At 43.4% G+C, this 19,645-nt stretch overlaps 1 protein-coding gene across 2 annotated transcripts; it reads right to left on the bottom strand.

Moving 5' to 3' along the window:
- Nucleotides 1-3,999: 3,999 nt before the first annotated feature.
- On the bottom strand, nt 4,000-18,730 carry SLAMF7 (SLAM family member 7). 2 transcript variants are annotated; one of them, XM_023214264.1, is made up of 7 exons: nt 18,450-18,730; nt 9,471-9,791; nt 7,832-8,188; nt 7,585-7,701; nt 6,549-6,652; nt 4,980-5,042; nt 4,000-4,131 (listed from the first exon to the last, which is right to left on the bottom strand). In XM_023214264.1, the coding sequence occupies exons 1-7, from the start codon at nt 18,502-18,504 to the stop codon at nt 4,060-4,062; spliced, it is 1,089 nt and encodes a 362-aa protein (XP_023070032.1). In that variant the 5' UTR covers nt 18,505-18,730; the 3' UTR covers nt 4,000-4,059. The 2 variants fall into 2 exon arrangements, with proteins under 2 accessions (XP_023070032.1, XP_023070033.1); XM_023214265.1 differs by having other exon boundaries at nt 7,916-8,188.
- Between the last annotated feature and the right edge of the window lie 915 nt (nt 18,731-19,645).

Below are 19,645 nucleotides of genomic sequence, written 5' to 3'. Positions count from 1 at the left end.
ATAGCACATTAAATTTTGCATTCTACTTTTTATATTTGTGATGTCATTCTAATGGCCTCTGCCATTAGAATGTAAGCACCCTGAGGGCAGAGACCTCTGTCATGGCCCACTGCTGTATTCCCTGAGTTCAGCATAATGCCCAGCACTTAGTGGTGCTCAGTAAGTACTGCTGAATGAATAAATGAATGAATGCATTCATGATCAAATGAATGAGTGAAAGCCTTACTGAAATGGTACAGATACCTTCTTTAATTTCCACCAAGGTTTCAATATTTATGAATTTGTTACTTACACCTCACAAGTTGCAAACCACACAGTTCTGGAGGCTTCACGTAATGGGGTTGTGAGGTGTTGTGACTTCTCACCATAAAGAGCTGGTGGTTTCCTTTGCCTGCTGGTTGAGCTCATGAGGGGAAGCTTCTTTCTGCAGCCAGCTTTGGAGCAGAATTTATTGAGTGTCCAGACTCCAGATCTATTGGTCTCCCTAGGTCCTGTTTCATTCACTGGTTTAAAAAACCCCAAAGTATGATTAACCCTAATTATTTATCATCTGAATGGGCTCTGAGGAGAGAGGGGAAGGCAAAACAGATGCATCCTCAGGCTCAGCATCCCCCTCTCCACACCTCTGTCTTCACACACTGTGAATCTCTCCTCAGCCTCCAGCAGCCTTCTCTGAAGGAAAGTCATCTTTTCCTCTGTCATGTGTAGGGCTTCCTCCTTGCTCCCCACCCATTCTCACTAGAGGAGGTCTTTCCATCGTCCCCCACACCCTCACCATGTGGGTCTCAGACTTTTCCCTCAACCCCATGTAGTGGGTAGCACCTCTTTTTTCTCACTGAACATCTATTTAAAACTTCCTCTACTCTATTATGTAATACATACTTTCTCATTAAGGAATATTCAGAAAACGAATAAAAATAGGAAAAAACCAAGCCACCTAAGCTTTCGCCCTCTGTAAACAACTGGTGTTACTATTTTGATGTTTTTTCTTCCAAATTTTTCTGTGTAGAGATTTTTTTAAAAACACAGCTGTAATCATATAGCACATTAAATTTTGCATTCTACTTTTTATATTTGTGATGTCATAACATTTTCTAACTTGAAAACCCAGAGTTGTTGTTGCTGTTGTTTTGTGAGACAGAGTCTCACTCTGTTGCCCAGGCTGGAGTGCAGTAGCACGATTATAGCTCACTGCAGTCTCAGCCTACCAGGCTCAAGTGACCCTCCCACCTCAGCTCCTTCTTTAGTAGCTGGGACTACAGGCATGCACCACCATGCCTGGCTAATTTTTGTATTTTTTGTAGAGGTGGGGCTTTGTCAAGTTGCCTAGGCTGGCCTTGAACTCCTGAGCTCAAATGATCCTCCTGCTTCAGCCTCTCAAAGTCCTGGGATTACAGACGTGAGCCACCTCTCCCAGCCAACCCATAGTTCTTGTTTAAACAATTTTTTTTTTTTGACAGAATCTCACTCTGTCACCCAGGCTGGAGTACAGTGGTGTGATCTCGGCTCACTGCAACCTCCACCTCCTGGGTTCAAGAGATCCTCTTGCTTCAGCCTCCCGAGTAGCTGGGACTACAGGCAAGTGCTAAAAATTTGTTATTTTTAATTTTATTTTTGATTCAGAAGCTACATGTGTAGGTTACATGGGTATATTTCATGATGCTGAGTATAACCCATAATTCTTTTTTTGAGATAGAGTCTTGCTGTGTCACTTAGGCTGGAGTGCAGTGGTGTGATCTTGGCTCAATGCAGCCTCCCCATCCCGGGTTCAAGCAATTCTCCTGCCTCCACCTCCCAAGAAGCTGGGATTACAGGGGCTCACCACCATACCCAACTAATATTTTTTGTGTTTTTAGTAGAGATGGGGTTTCATCATGTTGGCCAGGCTGTTCTTGAACTCCTGACCTCAAGTAATCCACCTGCCTCGGCCTCCCAAAGTGCTGGCATTACAGGAGTGAGCCACTGTGCCTGGCCTAACCCATAATTCTTAATGTCTATGTGTGAACAGACTTTCACCTGTGGTGGTCAGGTTCTTAGCCAATTTCCAGAATTTCACTATTGCAAATAGCAAAATAATGCATCTTTTTGTATGTGAATCTCACAATATCTGTTTTATTAAGATAGTAAAGAAGACTTTTTTACTACAATACGGTTTTGCAGTAAGGGAAAAAGATCTGGCTCAATTCCTTCAAAATGCCTTTTTGAGAGAAGATAATTCTCAATTTCTCAATCCCATTTTTGCCCAACAAGCATTTGTTTTTCAGTTTTTCAACACTTTCAACACTTGGTGCAGAGGTCTCCATTCAAGATATGTGTCAGGGAACATATCAAAAGCAGCCATCCCCCTTTCCCCTTCCCCATGTTTTTTGCTTAAGTATAAGAGATGGAGAACTCTGTGTTGGCAGGGATGTTCATCTTACGTGCCAGACTGAGACTGACCTAGCATAGGTTCTTTTTTTTTTTTTTTTTTTTTTTTTTGAGATGGAGTTTTGCTCTTGTTGCCTAGGCTGGAGTACAGTGATGTGATCTCAGCTCACTGCAACCTCCACCTCCCGGGTTCAAGTGATTCTCCTGCCTTGGCCTCCCGAGTAGCTGGGATTACAGGTGCTTGCCACCACGCTCAGAAAATTTTTGTATTTTTAGTGGAGATGGGGTTTTGGCATGTTGGTCAGGCTGGTCTTGAACTGCTGACCTCAGATGATCCATCCAGCTTGGCCTCCCAAAGTGCCGGGATTACAAGTGTGAGCCACCGCACCTGGCCGCATAGATTCTTAATAAATATTTATTGAATGAATTAACCATCTTTAAAGGTTTACAAGTACCAGCCGCCCCATGTGCCCCACCAGTCTCTACTACCTGACTCCAAGTCTCCTGTACTGGCTTTACAATGTGACTTCAGACTTGATCTCTTTATAGGGGTGAGTTCTGGCACAGCCTTAAGACCTAGGCTTTTCTTTTGCAGCGCAAGTGCATAAATGAAGCCTGGCTGGAGGTCCTTGTCCTTGGGCCATGCACACTTCTGCATCTCCATCATAGTATCTGCCAAACATGGTCAGCTACCCTAATTCTTCATCTTTGTGAACTTTGACCTTCAAGTCCTGTGGATCCGCACCTGGCCCTCTGGGAATTTGTGGTCAGGCCTACTACAACTGCTCATGAAAGTAGTTCATTCATTTGGGGCCAATTTCATGAGAGCAGAGAGCATGTCTGACCAATTAGTGTAAGCTCAGCATAGTGCCGGGCACATAGTTTATGCAGCCAATTAATACACCCATTTTTGTAAGGTGCATCTGCTTCTGCTGGACTTTTCTGGGGTCTTCTTGCCCTCCTGGTAACAGGACTCTTGGTATAATCCTGACGTCCAAGCCCTGGGATGGAATGAAACTCCAGACCCTGACCTGGAGCCGTCATTAATACAACAGGTTGTCATTAATATGTGTGACCTTGCATTTACTTTTTTTTTTTTTTTTTTTTGTGAGACGGAGTCTCACTCTGTCGCCCAGGCTGGAGTGCAGTGGGGCGATCTCCGCTCACTGCAAGCTCCGTCACCCGGGTTCAGGACATTCTCCTGCCTCAGCCTCCTGAGCAACTGGGACTACCGGAGCCCGCCATCACGCCCGACTAACTTTTTGTATTTTTTTAGTAGAAACGGGGTTTCACCGTGTTAGCCAGGATGGTCTTGATCTCCTAACTTCATGATCCGCCCGCCTCGGCCTCCCAAAGTGCTGGGATTACAGGCGTGAGCCACCGCGCCCGGCCGCGTTTACATTTTTATAGGAACACTTCTAAGCACTTTTCTTGTGGGGTGCTGACATTCACAATCCCATTTTTGGGATGGGGTAGTTAAACCTTCTGGGTTTGAGGAGATTTCTCAGCAGTGGATGGAATTATGAACTCTTAAATCTAAAGGAACATCAATGATAGTTTATCCTGGAAAAAAGTCAATGTTCTTCAATCTTCCTTGATGTTTCTAGTCTAATCAGTGAATTCTTTTGATTGTCTTCTTTGGGCCGAGAATTGTTTTTTTTTGAGCGGAGACTTAGGGGAGTGCACTGCTATCTAGATAACATTCTCATAGGCAAATAGCCTTGGTGTGTCTGGCATGGTGAGCAGTGAGTGGGGATTTTCCATCTGAAGACAGACAAAAAGAAAGCAGAGTGAGGGAGTTGAGCAGGCCTCTGGATCTTCCATGGAGGCCCTGACATCCAGGAAACTTTATTTCCAAGGTTACCCAACCCAAATTGGCTGCCATGCTGGCTCCCACTGTTTAATCTTAACCACCCCTAGCTTAGAGAAACTATTTTTTAAGTTAACCTATATTTATCTTGCTGAATGCTTAATGAACTGAACTTTCCTTGTAATAATTCACTAAACCAACCTTTTCTATAACTAAGCAAACTGCTTTAATGATTCTTATCTTTTTAGATCTATTTGGGAGAGGAAGAAAAAGGAGACAGAAAGGTACCACTACTGCTGCCAACCGTACCCTGTGAAGGAATAAGCGTTAAAGCTACTGCATTAGTAGTTTAACTGAGGGGAGGATGCAAACCAGATGTAACATAGTTGGACTATGGGAGAAAAGCAGAAATCTCTCCCTCCTACAGTTTCCTGGTGTCTCAGGAGCAAGCTGGAGTCTCCTCCCCAGTTATTCCTCTCTTCATTCCTTGCACAACCTAAGCCATGGTCTTTTTCCTTGTCTGTAACTTCAGTCAGAAGCCTTTTGATTTTCTCTGTTATTCCTATCTAGAACCTCTTTCCTACTCTATTTGTTCCAGATTACCCAATTTGACGCCTAAAACACAATTCTCTTCCATCCCCCATGTTCTCATAGAACCCTAAGCAAAGGGAATGGGGAGCTACTAGGGGACTTTTTAATTCCAGAGAGTATGAGATCCCTGGGTCCAAGAAATTTTGACCTAAACATGAAGCAGGAAAAGAAATGGAACCATTAAGATGAAATTCAGCTCAAAGCTTCTTACCTTTTTTGGTATTTCCACAGTGGAATAAAGTGTATTTGCTGCGTCTTCCGTTGGGATAGTTCTCTATTAAAAGCAAACAACAAACAAAAGAAATAATTACCCACATCCTGAATCACATAGACAAGGCCAGAGAGACATTCAGAATCCAGAGAGAGGAAAGCAGAGATGGGAGGAGATGGTGAGAGGAAAAGGAGGGTTCTGGAACAGAGAAGGGCAGTAGGAAGTTCTCTTGTTGGTGACTGCTATGAAAATAACTCTTGATAACTTTTTTCAGGAAGCCATTACATTATTTTTAAACTGTATTGTGTTTACATGAATTTCAAAAATACATAAGATATATATATATACACACACACACACACACACACACACACACACACATTAGCTATAAGTCTCCTAAAAGGATTAAAGGATAATTTGAAATATTATTGCTAATGTTGCAAATAAACTTCCCCAACGGTCAAAGGGCCCTTGGAGAAAATCAGTAAGGATGACTTATGGAACAAAATAAAACAAAACAAGAACAACAATAACCAAAACTCCTTCCCAATCAGTGGTAAATATCCTGGGTTGGCTAAGCCTGTTCCTGAACATCCTGAGCAGCCCTGCAGCCCTCTGGGGATGTATCTTAAGCAGGGGAAGAAAGAAAATAGTGATAAAGTGATAAATTTTGACTTAAACCAGTTAAATGGAGCATAAAGCAGCCTCTTTTGTGAGAAAGGAAAGCGGTCTCACAATACTAATGACTTTGGTAATGTCTCCTCTTTGTAGAGGGTAAATGTAAGTAAATGTTGTAGGTAAATGAGGAAGATGCAACCTGATTGAGAGACACTAAAGTTTTGAGTAAAACTGGGGTTTTGAGGCTTCAAAGTATTTTTATTTCTTCACTAAACAGGCCGTTGTGGTAAAGGGCTCTATGACCTCTAAAGAGCTAGCCCAGCCTGGGCTGCAGTAATTGGCCCTGAGGAGCCTTTTGAAGTTGTCTACTTATTTCATTTCTCCAAATTGTCTTTTGTTATTTGAGTTTCTTTAAACTTCATTATTATGATTTTCTTTTTGGAGACTTTTCTTTGAATTGCATTTGTGTTCATTCACTTCACTCAGTGACCTACACCTGCAATGCCTTGATTCAGGGCCCAGAGTCACCACAGATGCCCTGATCCTTCTGATGGCTCCTTGAGTCATCTCAGAAGAAGAGGCATCTCTAGAGAAGTCTTCTGATACCACGATTCAAACATCCTGTCAAAGTCACACTCTTCTACCCACTCCCTTATGCAAAAGGAATCTGGCCTTTTGTGTGGCCGTTATGAACTGTGGAAGGGAGCAGGTGATTTCATAGACCACAGCATGAGCATTACGAGTCAGAACTAGGTGCTCCAGAGACCACCAGCTTCTTCTGCACAGAAGAGAATCCATGAAGACTTGGAGGAGGCACAGGTGCATTGAGTTTTAAGGCTATATATCCTCACTCCCCTCTTCATTCCCATGTTGCCCAAATCCATGGAAAAACCTCACAAGGAGAGCCTCAGAGAGAGGATCAGTTCCCAGGAAAGATTAGAAGGGACTCACATTAGTGGAAGGAATTGTGTCGTACTCTGTGTTCTCTCCAGAATAGGGGCATATGTTAGGAGTTTCCCGACAAATGTCCGCTCTCTTCTTCTCTTCAATGGACTCTAAAAACAAGTTGGGAAAGAATCAAAGACACCTCTCCGACCACTCACCACTTCCACTGGCCCACCATTTCTCCTGGATGACCCACTTAGGGTGACCAACCATACCAGTTTCCTTGTAACGGAAGGGTTTTCACGATATAGGACTTTCAGTGTTAAAACTGGGAAAATCTAAACAAAACAGGATGAATTGGCCACTCTCATCATTTCACTTCCTGATCTCTCCATCAAGGTGGTTAAAGTGGGAAGTAGAGAAAGTCAAAGACACTTTCAGAGGGGCTTCCAGGAGGGAAGGGAGATTTCAAAGTCTGCAAGTCATACCCAACTGATGTTATGTCCCTCCCCATTACTCACATGGACAGTGGGAACTCAGAAGACCAATCAGCAGGGTTTAGGAACACAGGATGGGGTGCAACTGGAGAGAGACAGGAAAAGGCTTCCAAAGGAGCCATGTGTCTAGTGGGCAGTAAAGCTAGGTCTTGGGTTGATCCTGTGGAAAGGGTGGGAGTGGTTTGTGGGCTCTGATAGGGATAGGGATAGGGATAGGAAAGATTGACTAGAGGATGCTGGTCTGTGGGACCTCAGAGTTGGAGGCCATCACCTCCCAGGTCAGGGGTGCAGAGTCAGCAGTGTGGGGCCTGTATCAACACAAGAGCCACATCAGTATGTCCCTCTGGGAGAAGGAGAGAAACGGGTCCTGGAAAGGGAACTGAGAGAACTGTGTCCTCAGGAAAGACCTCCAGCACTTTCTCTACTCCAGAACTAAGGAGTACAGGCTGACTGTGTGCTTCCTGAGGGCAGAGACTGTGGCTTCTTCATCTCTGCATCTTCAGCATCTCATGCCAAGTCTGGCACACAGCTCTATATGTGCTTGTTGAATCAATGAAGGAGAAAAGCATGAATGTGGGTGAGGACAAAAATAGTACATGCTCTACCTTGTGTCTTTCTCTTCATAAACCAAAGAAATAGCCCCAGTACAAAGAGACTGAGCAGGAGGGGCACCAACAGGAGACACAGGAAGACCATGGAGGAATCTGAGTCATCAGCAGCACCTTCAAAGAGAGAACGGTTGGAGGCACAGGGAAGGGAGAAAAGTCAGTTCAGGAAAACGACCCAGGTCTTGGAGCACCTGCCACCTTCCTCCCAGCCTGGTGACCACCCAGTGGCTTCCAGTTTCCATACAGTGCCTGTTCCCATGGGGACTAGGAGCTGAAGAAGGTGTAGGTCCTGGGCAGAGGCTCCTGTGGAGTGGGGAGAGGCAGTCACCTTCACAGAGCTTCCTGGCAAGGATGGGGCTTGAGAAGTTGCTGCTGACAGGGTTCTTGGCAATGCAGATGAAGGTCATATCACTTTCTCCCCATCTCCAGGAGATGGGTAGGATGGACCCATTATGGGACTCATTGACTACTCGCCCCAGTGCCTTCCAGGTATAAATCACATCCTCTTCCCCATGTTCCATGCAGCATGTCAGATTGGTCACACAGGTGCCATTCTTATTGCTCTGTAGACCCACGGTGACTTTAGGCTTTGACAAGTGCTCTGTGAAAGAGGAAGGACAACCAGAGGTGGAAACTCTGCCTATAGCTCTCCCTTCTCTAAGTTAACCTTGGATACCTTGGACCTGAATCTCCCTGGGAGCTCCAACTGGAGAGAAAGCAGTAATTCAGAGCAGAATCCTCATTCTTATCTAGAAAAGAGAACTATCTAGGTCTGCTTTACCACGGCTATATAATAACAACAATAGACATAATAATGCAATAGGAATATAACCGCCATTTATTAAGCGTAGCCACATGGCAAGCACTGTGCTAGACACTTGTTAGATGTCTGCTAATATTATCTGTTCTAGAGGTTCCCTAGTCTCTGTCCTCAGGCTTCCCTTTACTCTCTAGGAAAGTTTACTTTACTCTCTAGGAGAAAATTGTATTGGAGTAGCCCTTCTGTCCCCCTTCTCTACCCTGTGCTCACTCCCCTGCCTCAGAGAATGAGTAATTGGTTCATTGGTGAGATGGTAAGAGTCTGACATTCATCGTTTACCTTTCTCTACTCATGGGTTTGAGATATTAAAGATTGCCGTTCAAATGTGGTTTGCCCTTTTCCTTCTTCCCCTGACTAGTTAGCCCACAGAATACATATCTTCGTTCCCTTCAACCATGTCTATATGAAAGACACACCTGGATCAGGTGCAGTGCCTACCTCCTACAAGCAAGTCTGGAGGCTCATCTCCTAATGTCCCTGACATTGTGGTTCAATGAGTGAGGCAGCTATTCTTCTTGTAGATGTTTGAGTCATAGTAATTTTAACTTCCTTGGATGAGTGCCAAGGTCCAGAATTAAAAAGAAGCATTTCTCCTGTCTAGATTTACCAGAAATAATGCTGATATTTTTATCCCCTCCTTCTTGCATCTATTTATCAATTGGTTGTAATCTGTAGAGAAAGAGGTGTGATCTATACTTTGCCCAAAAATCTTCCTAAGGTAGGCATTGCTTTCCTCCCCACTACAGATATGGAAACTAAGACTTGAAGAAATTAAATAACTTGGCTAAGGTCATGTGACTAAATTAAGAAGCCAGCATTTGATCTTGATCTATGCTATGGCCACTGCACATATCAGCCATCCACTGTACCACGCTGCTTCTTATAGCATCTCTGAGTAGGCAGGGACCTCAGGGGTCAGTTACATCTACTTCATTCATGCAGAAGTCCCCTCTCCCACATTCTTGCCAAGTGTTTATCCAGCTTCTGCTTAAACATCTCTCATGTCAAGGAGCTCACCACCTCACCAAGGCAGCCATCCGCCATTGGAACTGATTCTGCTCACCGTAGACACGCAGCACATACTTCCGGGTGAAGGGATCCTGGAGGGATGAACTGTATATCTCCACATTGTAGATCCCTGAGTCATTCTTCTTCAGTTTGCTGAGCTTCAGGGAGTAGCCTCCATCTGGGAAGTCTACTCTCTCCTTATTACGATTTTGGGTCACTATCATAGGGCCCCCTTCTGGCTGTAAGGTGACAAGAGGGGTTGTGTTGAAAGTCCAGACAATAGAGTCAACTTGCTTTACTTTGGACTTCAGGGGGAAAGTCACGGCCCCATCAATGGAACCGACCAGCTCTTTCACGGATCCAGAGGCTGTTGACCCTATAAACACAGAGAACCATAAAATAAGCCTGATTCCCTGTCCTTGTCACCAACTACTCATCCCCTTTAGGTCCTGGAGAGATCTGAGAAACCCACTCAGTCCGACACAACCAGCTCCTGGAAAAGCCTTTGGAACCTTATATGAAGGTCCCTCACATGTTACCCTGTTATGTAAGTGCTCATATGGAAGCATTGATATTAGAAATTTATGTATCACAACAATCTTAGTTCACTCCCAGAAAGTATGACTTATAAAAAGTCATCACTGGTTATGTGGTTGTAGGTGAAAAACAGTTAAGAATGTCTGCTGAAGAAACTTCCAGAAGTGGCCAGCTGAGCACTGCTAGTAAACAGGTGTGGGGAGTAAGTCATCTTTTTCTTACCTATTAAATTTGAGAGACAGCCTCTGGGAATAGCACAGAGCAGTGCGAGAATTTAGTTTGGGACTAGCAGTTTAAAAGCACAAATTATAATCTTGATTAACACTTTTTTTTTTTTTTTTTTTGAGACAGAGTCTCACTCTGTTGCCCAGGCTGGAGTATAGTGGCACGATCTCAGCTCACTACAACCTCCGCCTCCTGGGTTCAAGTGATGATCTTGCCTCAGCCTCCTGAGTAGCTGGGACTCCAGGTGTGCACCATCAGACCTGGCTAATTTTTGTATTTTTAGTAGAGACGAGGTTTCACCATGTTGGCCAGGCTGGTCATGAACTCCTGACCTCAAGTGATTTGCCCGCCTCGGCCTCCCAAAGTGCTGGATTGCAGGCATGAGCCACCACACCCAGCCTTGTTTAACTCTTAAAACAACTTTTCGAGGAAACATTCTTTATATCTCTATGTTACAGATCAGGAATGTGAGGCACAGTGTGGGTAAATGACTTACTCAAGCCACATAGTAAGAGGCAGAGTACACACCAAAACCCACAGGTTCGAGACCTTGAAGGGCATATTTTATAGGTGAGAAAACTACATAGCAGAAATGAAAAGAACTTATTCAAGGCTGATATAAATACGAAAACTAAGACTAAATCCTTAAAGGTGAGGTAGGGTAGGTAGTCAAGGAAGTAACAGTGTGCAAGGCAGTAACTCTGGTGACCCTACAGTCAATACAATAAGCCTCAGCATTCACATTGTAATTGAGCTCATTTAAGCAAAACTATCTTCGGTGAGGACTTTCCTCTGCACAGAGCATGTGGATTTTGCTTTTACTTGTCCTCAAACTGACCCGTTGCTCATTATAATAGTAAAAAACACACCCATGGGTGGAGATTTAAGATGCTAATGAGATATGAGGTTTATGAAGAAGCATGTATAGCTACCGTGCATGTCCACCCAGAGGACCGTCAAGAACATGGTTACTAGTAACACTCTTTCCACCCTTTTATGAAGAATCATGTAAGACTCCCATAAAGGGAGTCTCCCCAGTGCCAGTCTTTGCTGTCTCATCCTTACAAGCAGGCTGCCCTGAATTTTCCCTCTCTCAGGATGTACTGTCTTTTCTGCACTTAACTGTCGAAATATTCTTTTTCTTTTGCCATCAATTACTCTATGCTGCATTTCCTTTGCTGTGTGTCTCTCATATAAATTCTTTTAAACTAAGTAGACAAGAACTTAGGTCTCACATCAGCTGTCAACAAAGGTGTTCTCCTTAAAGGTGCAAAACCCGGCCGGGCGCAATGGCTCAAGCCTGTAATCCCAGCACTTTGGGAGGCCGAGACGGGCGGATCACGAGGTCCGGAGATCGAGACCATCCTGGCTAACACGGTGAAACCCCGTCTCTACTAAAAAATACAAAAAATAGCCGGGCGCAGTGGCGGCGCCTGTAGTCCCAGCTACTCGGGAGGCTGAGGCAGGAGAATGGCGTAAACCCGGGAGGCGGAGCTTGCAGTGAGCTGAGATCCCCCACAGCACTCCAGCCTGGGCGACAGAGCGAGACTCCGTCTAAAAAAAAAAAAAAAAAAAAAAAAAAAAAAAAGTGCAAAACCCAAAATTATTTCCCCTTCTGCCTCTTAACATAAAGTGTCAGGTTGAAATTTTCAAACGGAATTTTTATTAATTCAGCCATGAAAAGCACAAATGAAAGAAGCAAAGCCAACAAAACAGCCAAGCTATAGGATCCTGACAGTTCTAATGATGCTATTGCAAGACTACATAGTGACTTTTGTGGTTTCTATGTACTTTTGACCTTGTTGGTCCTTCTTCCATAAGAAATATTAAAAATCATATCTCATGACTGTGTTGGTATAAAATGAACGTGATCCAGGCTGGATTCATTATATATTCATTGTTATTGTTATTGCTGTATTCATTTCTCTTCAGATTTTAAAAGAAATTAAAATTAAAACTATTGTGAGCCTTACATACAGTGTCTCCTGTGTCTAATTGGCCCTGTGAGACTGACCAAGCATCCAGGCTCTGTTTCATTTCACAGCCAGCTCTCTTAGACACAATGTTTTCTTCTACTCCAGTACTGAAGCAACTCATGTCTTTTCTAGTAAAAAGACAAATTCCTATACGGACATATCCAGATATCAAAAATTGTTTCATTAGAGACATTTCTTTGTCCCTGTTAAAATCAAATATCTTGGCAAGGGTTTCCAAATAATAAGAGTTGTCATGTATTAAATGTTTATTCTGTGCCAAACGTTTATTGTAAGGAGCATGCCTAACACTCAAAACAATCATGCAAATTAGGCATTTTGACCTTTTTACACAAGGATCAGCAACCTATAACCCACAGGCTAAATCTGGTCCACTGCCTGTTTTTGTAAATACAGTTGTACTGGAACACAGCCATACTCTTTCATTTACATATTGTCTATGGATCCTTTTTCACTACAAAGACTGAGTTAAATAATTGTGACCATGATTTATTGTCTGCAAAGCCTAAAATATTTATTCTCTGGCCCTTTTCAGAAAAAAATTGCTAACTCCTGACTTCATGAGAAAACTGAGATTCAAACAACAACAACAAACAACAACAGCTAAGTAACTTACCCAAGGGCACAAAGCTAGCAGGTGATGATTTGAGAATTTAACCCAATGTCTCTCCAGCTCTGGGACCTGTACTCTTTTCACTGTGGCTCAATTTGAAGGCCACCTGGCGTTTGTACCAGCTCTAGCCTTCTCCCTCACTCACCTTCTCCATCCCCCTAAGGGGCTCTAGTGTCAAATTCAAAGCCCTTGGGGGCCATTGAACCATAATTTCCCTTCTTGTCCTTTGGAGACCTTCCCTCAAGCATAAACTGCTCTACCAGTGCCCCAGGGGGAGGAAATCTGATGCTACCAAAGGGTGACCCACTCCATTGCTTACAGATCTGAAGTCTCTGCCAATGTTTTGCTAAATTTATCTCCAAAAGTACTGATTCCTCTTCATGGGTAAGAAGAGGAATCAGTATCTTTTAGGAGCTGATTTCTATTTTCAAACGTTTTCCCCCTTATAATGTATCAGTCGGTACCTATATACTTTGGATTACTCAAGCTTTTATCAAATCATCCCATTAAGTAACCTGATTTTTTAAAAAAACTATTCTCTCTGCTTCTTCAATATTAAGGCTGAGATGGTTTTTCGACTGCTCTCTCTGTTCATCTTTAGGAGTGTCAAGTCAAATAGTGCCAGGAAATGTTACAGACAAAATCAATTTTATTCTGAAATTTTGATCAGTGAATGTATTTGTTCTTCTACTTCAACAGCAGAGATGAAAGGGGTGAATATTTTGAAGTCAAATAAAGATTGGGCATCACTTGGCCCCAAATGGATGCAATTTCTACACTTAGGGCAACCTTCAAGTAATTTCATTTTCACATTTCATTCTGGAGCAATATTTAAGGTGAAGAAGTGCCAAAACTACAAGGACGTGGCTTTAGTTGCTAGCATGTGTGCAATTACTCTTTTCACCCTTCCACACACATAGTGCTGTATTCTCACGGTAAATGCCAAGGGACGTGACTTGTGTGGGATATAAGAAAATGTCGCCAAATTAATTGTTTCTTGTTAGAATAAAATTAGAGAGTGACGCAGGGCAAATTACCAACATGAGCCTATAGATGGAGTGTATTGTTCTATCTTAAATGTATCTTCAGGGTGAGACAAGGAGAAATGAAAGAAAACAGTAGCTCCATGCCATTCTCGGAATGTGGGTTCAGAGGACAGGGGCAGGGTTGGAGAGTCCTAACCAGTTTTGCTTCTACTTATCAGTTGACTATGAAAAGGGATCCAGAAACAAGACACTTCTTTTTTCAGATGTCCAAGGCTGAATTGAAGCTCTTCTTTCTGTGATGGTTTTGCACCTGCAGTGTGTGACCCCATGGAGTTTTGCCATATCTAAGCAGGTCACACTTGTCAGATTCAGTCATTCCTTCTTTTAACAAGAATTTATTTAGTTCCCATTGTTTAGGAGCCGAGGGTATAACTGGGGAGCAAGACAGTCATAAGGTTGTAACCTGCCTCTTTTACATCAGTTTTACCCCTTCCTCATTCCGTAGAAGCCAAATGGTTTGGGTTACTCAGTTCAGGTGGTAGCCCTTCTCCTGTACGGTAATTAGTTCAGGAGTGTCACATGACATGGGTTGATTGTATAAGACCAGGATGACAATGTATTGCTGTGGAAAGATATGCAACTGGGACTACCACTCACATGTGGCCACCACACAAGCATCCCGGCCTCCTCCCTCCCCTGATCCTCAGCTCACTTTCTACCTCACACTCTTGTTTGTGCTTTATCCTCCTTTCTGTTCATCTAAATCTTATTCAAACCCCGTAAATTCTAGTTTAAAGCTCTTCCCTGAGGAAGCCTCCAACTCCTCCTCACACACATCCCCTGAAAATTTACCACCAATTTCACTTCATTAACACTTTAAATTCTCCAGAAAGAAATATCCTCCCTGGGTGGTTGTTGGATATATCATTTTGCTGTGGATTAGCCAATGATTGGTCCACAGGATTAGAGGCCAGATCACCCAATGATGGGGTCACCAAGTCCTGCCCAGAGAGGGGGTAGAGGTGGCTTCTCCTCCTCTAGCATGTGGCAGAGGGAGAAAGGGCTCTGGCCTAACTGGGAGTCAGGACCTTGGGTCCATTCCTGTGCCTCAGTAATCATAATTTCAGCAGCAAATGCCTGGTGTCACGCTGTGGTTTGTAAGCTAGATCAGTGGGCATCCTCTCTCCTGATCCTTAGAACAGCCCCGTGAGATACAGCTTAAGCCCTGCTTTATAAATTAGGATACTGGAGTTTTGAGAAGTGGAGTGACTTTCCTAAAGCCCCACTGAAGAAACACTGGAAGAGGGAAGAGGAGTTAGTTCCTCTGCCTCAGAGATCTGTGTGGTTTTCACTACTGCTTCAACATGTATCATTTCAAGTTTTGGTTTTTGAACCCTCATACGGGAAATAAACAACAACATTTAGTTTCCAGGCATTTGGAGAAGATGAAGTGTGAATACGGATTTGAAAGCATTTTGAGAAGTACAGAGTAGCCTAACAACAAGGTGGGAGGCAGGTGACAAGGTTGGGAAATGGGAGCGTAAGAGTCAGGACTTGAGAAGACTTCTCATCTTTTGGTTTTATTTCTGCACAGATAGGTAAAAATGAGAAACAGAGATATCCCAAAACGCCTTTGGATGGGTTCTCAGCAAAGTGAGCCAGAAAGTTAAGATGGCCATGAGCATTCCCCACTACATCCCCCGCCTGCCTTTGGAGGTGGAGGGAGCTGGAGCAGGAGACCCTTTGTCTTTTGCCCCAGCCAAGACTCAGATGTCTTTGCATCAGGCGGAGTCAGCTGTAAGATGTCCTCTGTAACAGAAAGGGATAACAGGTCCTGCCCGTTGCCACCTCCCTTTCCTCTTGGTTGTCATCTCCTCTCCTGTCCTGTCCCCTAGAGTCTCACGAGTTGAGTGGAGGGAAGGAGCCCGATTATGAGGAAGATACATTATCAGTGCAGCCAGTACCAAGAGATGGTGATATAGCAGGAAGACTTTGGGGGAGGGGAGAGTGGAAAAGCCTGCCTCCTGCTTGCCAGCCCCGTCCCCAAGCACTTCTCTGAATACTTGGTGCCTCTGTCCAAATGCACCAGTGTGTTGTGGCACTCTCCTCATGAAAACCATGGACCAGAGCATCTCAGAGCTGGGAGGAGTATCAGGGATTACTTAGTCTGATCTCATTTCACAGATGAGAAGGCTGATATTCAGAAGATTATGGTGATGTTTCCCAAACCAGTGGAAGGCCAGGATTAACAGCCAAGGCTCCTAAGGCAGGATTTTACAGACTGTGCCCCCTGCCACCTTTGGAGGCTGTGGCAGTGCCTCAGGAGGAGGTTTAAGGGGTGAGCATAGGATAGGAGGCTATGGGACTTGCCTCCGTTAGAGAGACTTCAACTCTGTACATTGGAGTCACTTATTTTTTTTTTTTTTTTCTGTGTAACATTTCATTTCATAAAAGGAAACCATGGATTAAAAAAACAAAAGCAAAAAACCCCAAAGTAGTTTGAAATCTATTGCACTTTACTCAAGTCCTCCTTAACGAATGAAAAAGCAGTGTAATTCAATGCTGCGCAAGGCAGCCACAGACAGAGGCTTGAAAACTTCCCACTTCACCGCACACTTTTCCCATCACTCTAGCCCTAGCCTACCACATTCACATTTACGTTGCTCACCACTTTGCTCCTCACTCATCACCTGCCCCCTCTTCCTTGTTTATTCTGATTCTTTTCAACACTCTCCTAATTCCCCTCACTCACTTTTTGTTTTCTTTTTATTGATTGTCTCCTCAACACTACTGTATCATCGAATCATTGGCAGATTACTGTGCCCATTTTTCAGATGAGAATACTGAGGCCATGAGAGCTGCTCCTTGGACCCTCTGAGTTTAGCCAGGGTGGCCCCCTGTTGGTACACCCACATCCCAGAAACAGAGCTACCTGTTCTTCTTGGGCCTTTCCAGTTTCTATCTCAGATTTATGTACCTGGCGAGGGAAGAAACCCCAACTCGTACTCCCTGAGGAAGACTCAGCTCAAATGCACATGTAGTGAGCATCTCTTTGGTGCCAGGTCCAGTGACCAATGGCTTGTTGTGATTAAAAGAGCACTAGCTTTGAAAACTCAATCTCTGGCTACCTTTTAAACGCTGTGTTATCTTGCCCAAGAAACATGATCTCTCTGCTAAGCCTAAGTTTCCTCATCTATACAACAGGGATAATGATATCTGTCTTACAGACTTATGAGGAGGTGCTATGAAAAACACCTTGGATGTAGTAACTTAATAAATGGTGATTATTTTAATAATTATTTTGCATTTGATATGTCATTTAAAATGTCACAATAATTCTGCAACTTAGATTTCATTCTCTGTTACACACCTGAGAAGAACAAGGCTCAGAGGGGAAGAGTAATTTGCCCACAATAATACATCTACTGAGTCAAACCCAGGATGCGCTTGTCCAGGGCCAGGACTTGTGCCACTGTCCTGCAGACTGGAAGTTCCAGGACAATCTCTGTCTCCTTTCAGCCTCAGGAGGTGCACTACACAGGCTGCCCACAGCCTCTGGAGCAGGGCAGAGGGGGACCTGCATGGCAGGTTTTCCATACTTGGCTCTTTCACTGACAGGTTTCAGATGGACACCTGGGGCTTTCAAAATCTCTGCCAGTTTCCCCAACCCCTCCACCTTATCTCCCTCAAGCTCCATTTTTGCTCATCATTTCCGTTCAGGGAGTGTTTTTTTTAAAGTGAGAGCCTATTCCAGAACCACCTGGTTAGACCCAGGTACTTCTCAAAAATACAAACTTCTGATGAATTCAAAGCTGGTAAGAGTCTGCTGATGCTGACCACTTAGCGAGGCCAGATGATGCAGGGGAAAGTTCTGGGGGCACCAGCCACCTGCGTGGTCTTGGGCAGATCACTTCAAGCAGGCTCAGATACCCATAATGAAGCAGTTATGTGAAGTCCTCATAGGGTGACCTCATGGTAGTACTACATGAGATTGATGACAGAAGATATATTTCTCATTTATGGGGCTCCTGATCCTTTTTGAGAGCCCTTAGGATAGAAAAATCTTCAAAGACTAGAATACTAATGACAGGTGCAGAACCGACCTCTGTCCTCCGTGGGCTTAAACATAAAGTGCCTATGGTATGAGATGGTTCTTTAAGCAGAGACTGATTAGATTGCTTGAGTAAGGAAAGAAAACACAATTGATTCTTTCCATTTATATTACTGTTATGCATAACCGGTTTTATAAATACATTTATAAGTAAATAAATACATACCTGTACAGTACCATTTTGTTCTTAAAGTTGCCCTCAAAAGGACAGAAGGCTAGAAGATAAAGTTTCTGAGGCCCAGGAAAACTTTAACATTCCTTATCTAACTCATGGCAGAACCTGGATTAGAAAAATGGTCTCTGATACCCAGCACCACTTCCTTCAGCTCCTTCATCCCTGGGACAGTCAATAGGGGAGTCAGTTCTCAGAGTCAGTTTTTGCCCTCCCTCTAGTCTCTTCCTGACCTGAGATTCAGAGATCAGAGGATGGCGAAAAGCAAATGTTAGATGAAAACACAGAGCCTCCTGAGTTGAGCCAGAGTTCCAGAATGGAACAAGAAACCTGGAACTATTCAGGATGGGGTAGACAGGAGAGCAGGAGAGTGGAAGAGAATCCGGCTGGACTCACCTGTGAGCTGCCAAAGGATATAGATGAGGATGAAGCATGTTGGGGAACCAGCCATATTGCTCTCTGGAAGTCAGCCACTGAAATGAACCCACTTCCCTCTCAAGTATTACTCAGACCTCTTCCCCAGCTGATATTCAAAGAACTGGGAGGGGTCACGCCACAGATGTGTGAGACTGAGTAATTGCTAAATTATTTTCAGAGTGAATAAAGTAAAATCTTTGCCACCAGCAATCTATGAGAGATCCATTTGCTCCCCATCTTCATCAGCATTTGGTATATTCCTATTTTATATTTTAGCTCTTGTAATAAGTGTTGCAGTGATACCTCATTGTGGTTTTAACTTGCATTTCCCTAAAGCCTAATAATGTTGAACATTTTTTCATGTGCTTATTTGCCACCTATATATCCACATCCTCCTTGGTGAAATGTCTATTTATGTCTTTTGTCCATTTTATAATCAGATTCTTTCTTTCTTTATTTTTTTACTGTTGAGTTTTGACAATTCTTTGTATGTTCTAGGTATAAGAGTCATTCGTCAGATATGTGGTTTACAAGTATTTTCTCTTAGTCTGTAGCCTGTCTTTTCATCTTCTTTAAGGGGTCTTTTGCAGAGCAAAAATTTTAATTTTGGTGAAATTCAACTTATCAGTTATTTTTCTACCCACCACTAGGGCCCAAAGGTTTTCTCCTGAAAGTTTTATAGTTTTATGTTTTACATTTAAATGTATGATCCAGTTTTAATGTAAGGTGTGAAGTTTAGATTGAGATTCACCTAAATATATTGTCTATATTCATTGAGAACCATATCAGGTAATATGGTTGACAGTTCTTTTTCTTTCAACACTTGAAATTTTCAGAATGAACACTTTCAGATTGGGCATTTTCTACTGTTTATCTTCAAGTACACTGATTCTTTACTTTTTCATCTCCACTTTGAAATTTTTTATTTTTTTATTTTTTCATTTTTTCTGAGACAGAGTCTCACTGTGTTTCCCAGGCTGGAGTGCAGTGGTGCGATCTTGGGTCACTGCAACCTCTGCCTACTGGGCTCAAGAGAGTCTCCTGCCTCAGCCTCCTGAGTAGCTGGGATTACTGGCACCCAACACCACACCTGGCTAATTTTTATATTTTGGTGGCTACAGACTTTTGCCATGTTGGCCAGGCTGGTCTTGAACTCTTGACCTCAGGTGATCCAC

The sequence above is a fragment of the Piliocolobus tephrosceles genome, chromosome 1 (assembly GCF_002776525.5).
Source record: "Piliocolobus tephrosceles isolate RC106 chromosome 1, ASM277652v3, whole genome shotgun sequence".
Lineage (NCBI taxonomy): Eukaryota > Metazoa > Chordata > Mammalia > Primates > Cercopithecidae > Piliocolobus > Piliocolobus tephrosceles.
The sequence above is the reverse complement of the archived record's forward strand: the minus strand, read 5'-3'. Positions and strand labels throughout refer to the sequence as shown.